Genomic DNA, 6329 nt, shown 5'->3' with positions numbered 1-6329 from the left:
AAAATACGTTTTAGTCAGGCAGCCAGGGCTATTTTTGATAACTGGGTGTTATGTAAGCATCCCTAGTGAACCATTTCACAAATTCAGCCTGATGTTTGTGCTCCTGAATCAGCGCAGAAAGAAAGCACATTCACTTGGCACCCAGGTAAGTTGTGACATTTGAAACACTTTTATCCAAAAGAAAAACAGGATCATCAAACAGAGTTAAGGTACGATTAGGGTTTTAAAGGCAAGGACACCCTGTCGTGCAGTAAGTTCACAGTAAAGCTTTATCTTCACAGGTCTTAAAATTTGAGGACTCAATTTAAAATCACTAATTATTAAAGGAAAACACCACCATTTTTCAATATTTTACTATGTTTTTACCTCAACTTAGATGAATTAATACATACCTATCTTTTTTCAATGCGTTCACTTTTAATCTCTGTACAGCGCTTCTTGAATGTGTTAGCATTTAGCCTAGCCCCATTCATTCCTATGGCTCCAAACAAAAGTTTTATTCTGTGCCACCATACTTACTCATGTAAGAGTCTTTAAATAGGGAAAACATGGAAGTGTTTGGTGGCTTCTAAATTCATCCCTATTTGGAGCCATAGGAATGAATGGGGCTAAGCTAAATGCTAACACATTCACAAGGCACTGTACAAAGTCAAAGTCTATAAAGATTTGTCTAAGCTGAGGTAAGAACATTGTAAAATATTGAAAAACGGTGGTGTCATAATATTAATATCTATAATTAAACCAATTCAACTGATCAATGGCTCCACATACATTTTGAACGGTGGTATTTTTTTAATCATAAATCAATGGTGTTTACACAAATATTAATATTGATAACAAGGAAACCATGATGAAGCTGTTAATACATGTTGAGTAAAAACATGATGATGTTGTAGGAAATAAAAATATGGTTATGTACAGTAGCTTCAATAAGCAAATGGTACGATAGACTCTTGATGGGAAAGTAAACATGATGTACCTTAAAAAGAGCTAAGTTAACTAGTAAGTAAAAACGCATAACTGTAAACTTGACCTGTTACTGTATGTTCAAATGGACAGCTTTTTCTTTGTCTCTATTAGAAAATACTATATCAATAGTAGTATATCTGACACCAGCCATCCACAGGTCAAAGGTTATATTTGAAATATTTCCCATTATAGAAACACATTGGGTTTTATCACAGCAGTTCTTCTTGAATAGCAGTAATTAGACTCTTATCTGTTAAGAAAATACCTTCGGCTACTAAGCAGCTATGGTAACAAAAATATTTGTCTAAAGTTTTTTTTCTCTTATTTAAAAAAAAGATTTTTTTGCTGTAAAAAATCTAGAACAATTACTTCTGAAAATAAAAGAGCAAAAGGTACGTCACATTGCTGGTTCAGTGTACATGTGCAGATAGGGATTATGGGATTTCTCTCTTCCAGCTGGGCATGTAGGCGCACACACGTTATCCAATATGCCAAAGCGCTGTGCCATTCATTCGGCCCAACGTGAGGCAAAGAACACGACATGTGTGAAAGATATCAAAATAGAAAAAATATAAAGAGGGAAAAAATTTCTTGGTTCAATAACACATCATCAACTATTCTTTCTCAGGCCCGTAACCCTGATCCCTTCCCAAAATATAGATTCTTCTCAAAAATAAAAGTGTCTTTAGTCAAACGTGTAGATTTCCCATTAACGGCTATCTAAAAGTGGAATGTTCATCTCTCCCATTGCGACGGGGGCAGGACAGACAGCGTCACGTGTGAAAATGGTGCGCGGCGGTCACCGTCCCTTTCAGAGCTGACTTTCTGCATCGTTCTTCTCTAGGGTACCGTTCTCCAAGGTCAAAGGTGAAAGGGTCAATCCGTTTGCATTGCTTTCATTGAGTCTTTTTACTCTGTAGGTCTCATAGTGGATGTTGTGAGCGACATCCTTCAGATCTTGCAGATGGGACCTTTAAAAGCAGAGCGCAGCAGAGCACACCATCAATTTTCATTTCACAAGCTAATATGCATGGTGTAAAATAAAATGGAATTAAATTGTGTATCGAAAGGCTTTACGACAAACTATTGCATAAAGTTTGTACTATATCTCTGAGTGATTTGTTTTTTCAGTAAAAGTGTGAAAAGCAAAGGTCATCCTTTGTTTCCTATTTTAGCAGGGACAATCTCTCACACCATCTGTCAGCTGGCAGCCATTCAAGAGTTATGGGTCACAGTGACCTGGATTGACCCTGTATGACTCTGTCATTAACCTGTCCTTTACTAAGCTCACAGGAGAACCATGCACACAGGGCATTGAACATCAGCTGTGCTTTCCTGCCTCCAGGCCTCACATTATTTACAATTTGCAATTTATATGTGACCCAGCCTGTGAAAATCCAACTAATGTCATATTAAATTATGAGACTTTAGCCTGGATTTCAAAGACAAGATGACATAATTTACGATGGGAGCAGAACTCACCTAATAAGAAGATCTCTCAGGTGTGCAAACTCGCAATGGGCAACATTTTCAACTGAAACAAACACAAAATTTCACATGTTTGTTAGCTTATTCAGATTTTGCTTTGGTGCATGTTCTACATTGACCACTTGATGGCAGTGTTGAATAAAGTAAATTATGGACAGTCAAACCTGGTCTGACGTCATTACACATTTTTGTTCGACAACTGTCAGCTACACAGTACACGACAGACTCTCACCTTCAATGATCCCCCACTTCGTTTTTCTTCCCAAAACCTTGTTTCCGTTCACCTGATGTTCCTTGTCGGTTCCCACAACAGCAAATGGGATGTTTTCCTAAGAGAGAAGGAAACGATGGTTTACTGCATATTTACTGCACATGTTATAACCACACAGATCATAACTACCCATAAAAGCCTATGCTAAAGTATGTTTATGTTATAAAGGTAAGGGAGGTTGCCAGAACGGTGCTATGTGAGTGCTAAGGCACTCTGAGTGCACTGCAAAAAATGATTTCTTGTTTTCAGTAAAAATATCAAAACATTCTTAAATTAAGATGCGTTTTCTTAATGAGCATAACAACACAAGAAAATAAGTCTAGTTTTTAGACCAAACATATCAAATTTAAGTGATTTTGTGCATAAAACAAGCAAAAAAATCTGCCAAAGTGGTAAGCTAATTTTTCTTGAATTTAGTGTTTAAAGTCGCAATGAAATTGAAATGAAAAACTATATATATTTTTTTAATATTGTGGTATTATTAACAAATGACTTATCTGTGAGCTTCATTATTTTTTAAAAATTCGTGTGTGCTCATAATCTTTAATCAAAAATGCAAATCTCCTCCCCTCCTCAAAACGATCTCTCTTCACTTCCGGTCAAAAGTATGGCAGGTGGGCGGGGTCCGGGAGAAGATCGCAGCGATTAGCAATTAGCAACACGACCCAACTTCAAACGATCCAATCAGATCTCGATGGACAAATTCAAATCCAGCCCTGCCTTATTTCATCTCAAAAGCCGTTTCACTCGGATATACGTCACCACGGGGAAAATAAGGCAATCGCTACTTCCGTTTCATGGCGACTTGAAGAAAAATGTTCAAGATTATTTTGCTTACCCCATTGGCAGATATTTTTGCTTGTTTTATGCACAAAATCACTTAAATTTGATATTGTTGGTCTAAAAACTAGACTTATTTTCTTGGGTCGTTTTGTTCATCAGGACAAAGCATCTTAATTTAAGATTTTTTTATATTTGTACTAAAAACAAGACAAAAATACTAAGAATTTTTTTTCTTGAAAATCATTTTTTGCAGTGTGGGCTTTTATTATGTAATTAAATGATTTAAGGTGCTTCTTCCTGGCCAAAAGAGATCCCAAAAGAGAAGTCTATCTGGTTCCTCTTTCTATAAAGTCTATTTCATCCTTTTATTATCATGTAAAAACCCATAGAAAATCTTCAAGGAAATTATTTACAAAAGTAAAAACACCTTATTAACAAAAACACAATTTGAGGTATCATTCATGTATCGTGTAGGCAGTGGTTCCCAATCTGGGGGTGCGAGATGGTGCCGGGGGCCCCAGTTTTATAAGAGACATTATGTATTGTAATCAAACCTCAAAAAATATAGCTAGCTACCAACCAACATAACTACATTGTATCATTTGATATGTTTTGTTTAATTTAAATTTTAAGTTCAAGATTGTTTTATGTCATGAATTTTCTTTGGGGGGCTGCTAAGGGATGCACCCTACACAAAGGGGGGTGCACTCCAAAAAGTTTTTAGATCCACTGTATTAAGGTATGATGCAAAACAGGATGAGTTGTACACAGGGTTCCCACACCTTAGTTAACTTCAAATTTAAGGACCTTTCAAGGACTTTCCAGGTCCAATACCCTCAAATTCAAGGACTAAATGTGAGGACACATTTCAAGGGAGAGCAAGGTTACATTGTATTACCTTTTAAGACACATTGTAACAGTTCCCTTTTGAGGGATCTCACGCTGCGACACTGCGGTGACACTTTGGGGACGCCTCCAGGGTAAGTGCGTCTCAATGTGTATATTAAATTCAACCAATGGTGAGGCTTAACGACAAAGACAGGGTGACGCGGGAGCCAGGAAGTATATCATTATCTGAAATATTGCCAAAGACGGCATTACAAAGGACAGGAAGTATGGCAAGGGAGACGCAGCGCCTCGTTCCCTTCTCAAGGAACAACAGTTACAAACGTAACCCGAGACGTTTTCATGTGCCAATCACAACTATGCAAAAATGTCGTTTAGCATGTGTGCTTAAAATGCTAGAAATTGTATGATATTATCCTACACTACATAGGGAATAATATGGATTTTTTTTCAAAAAACATCTTGCATAAAATAGATTTAAGCACTTTCAATGACCTGTATCTATGTATGTATATTTTAAAAAACTTCCCAGGGCCTTGAATTATTTCCCCCAGATCCACAAACTTTCAAGGATTTTAAGGTCCCGTGGGAACCCTGTGTACACCAAAGTTTAACTATAACGGTTTCAAAGAGAATTTATTGTTCAGATCAACAGCATGAGCATTAGTTGTAGTACAATAGTTGCCTTAGCAAGCACTACTAATTTAGTCTTGACAGGTTGTTTATACAGCAATGAAGTCAATGAGAAGTGTCCTCATACCCTAATCTTATCGTTGAGTATTCGATCTTCAGCATCCTCATCATATTCTCTCTGCGGATACACTCCGATCCCATTGGCCTGGAGATCTTGTCTTATCTGGAAATAGAGGCATCCAGTTAGATGGATTTACACTGATTTCAACAAGCAACCACACACAAACCACCACAATCACCCCACGGGCGCAATATGACAGCAGCCCTTATCCCTCAAATCTCCCGCTGCTGTATTTTACTACCATCAATCTTGGCCCTCAAGCATTCCTGCACTAAAAGGCCACGGTAAAAGTGTACAAGTTCACAATGAAATTCCTCCCAACGCCAGAATTTCAGGCCCGAGGTGCAAAGTATGACACTTTAAAGCTTCAGCTCCCATCTGTATTTGTGCGTGCGGGGGAGGATTTTGGAGTGCGGCTGTTGTACATGGATATGATATCAGCGATTGATATCTTGAGCGCAGTGTGACGTCCGCCCCCGCTCTGAGCTCGGCTTGGGCTATTGAGTAGTGAGAGACAGCTCTGGATAATGGGCCGAAATGACAGAGTACATCATTAGGAGTGTTGTTTGGTGTGTATTGATAGGAGATGCGCACGCGTGGGGGGAGCTCGGGCCCTGCGGTCCGTGCAGTTGGAGATGTCCAAAATCATTCCGCAGGGAGCGCTGATGGCTCCCGGCCCGGTCTGAAGGCGCAGCTATACATCAGTCGGAGGAGAGCACGTATCTCTGTGGAGACGCTGCTCGTAACCTTAGCGTGGCCTATTCATTTATCCCTCCCTGACCAACGCAGAGCGAGCAGCCAAATGCTAAAAGACCTTTGCAGAGTCAAATGCAAAATACAGCTCAGGTTTTTCAATCTGCAATTTCTTATTCCACAGCTGAGCTGTGAATTTCAAACATTCCCAACATTTACGGCAGCAGGTCGTCCATATTCATGACCTTAATTATATGAGGGACTAAATGTGTGTGTGACTAGGTTGTAAAAAGGGATATGAAAGGGATGATAGGGACTCTATAGCATAAGAAAGCAGTGAAGTTCCGGAGAGCATCTCACCCTTTGTTTAAACTCTAGCCGTTCCTCGAGAGTTAGCGTGTCTGCTTTGGCGATCACAGGGACGATGCTTACTATCTTCCCAAGTCTCCTCATGAACTCCACATCTATGGGGCGTAACCTATAAAAAAGGAAAGTGGGTCATTTTTAAGTGCATGTTTAATTTGT

At 38.9% G+C, this 6329-nt stretch overlaps 1 protein-coding gene across 3 annotated transcripts in view; it reads right to left on the bottom strand.

The window, feature by feature from the left end:
* Nucleotides 1-768: 768 nt before the first annotated feature.
* septin12 (septin 12) overlaps nucleotides 769-6329 on the bottom strand; it is a 67134-nt gene continuing 61573 nt past the window's right edge. For all 3 annotated transcript variants that reach the window (XM_065273766.2, XM_065273768.2, XM_065273767.2), the window contains 5 exons: nucleotides 6165-6282; nucleotides 5118-5213; nucleotides 2690-2786; nucleotides 2452-2503; nucleotides 769-1940 (listed from right to left, as the gene is read on the bottom strand). In XM_065273766.2, the coding sequence (XP_065129838.2) occupies nucleotides 1781-1940; nucleotides 2452-2503; nucleotides 2690-2786; nucleotides 5118-5213; nucleotides 6165-6282 (523 nt within the window). In that variant the 3' untranslated portion in view covers nucleotides 769-1780. The remainder of the gene's footprint in view (nucleotides 1941-2451; nucleotides 2504-2689; nucleotides 2787-5117; nucleotides 5214-6164; nucleotides 6283-6329) is intronic.

Source organism: Paramisgurnus dabryanus, chromosome 3 (assembly GCF_030506205.2).
Source record: "Paramisgurnus dabryanus chromosome 3, PD_genome_1.1, whole genome shotgun sequence".
Lineage (NCBI taxonomy): Eukaryota > Metazoa > Chordata > Actinopteri > Cypriniformes > Cobitidae > Paramisgurnus > Paramisgurnus dabryanus.
The sequence above is the reverse complement of the archived record's forward strand: the minus strand, read 5'-3'. Positions and strand labels throughout refer to the sequence as shown.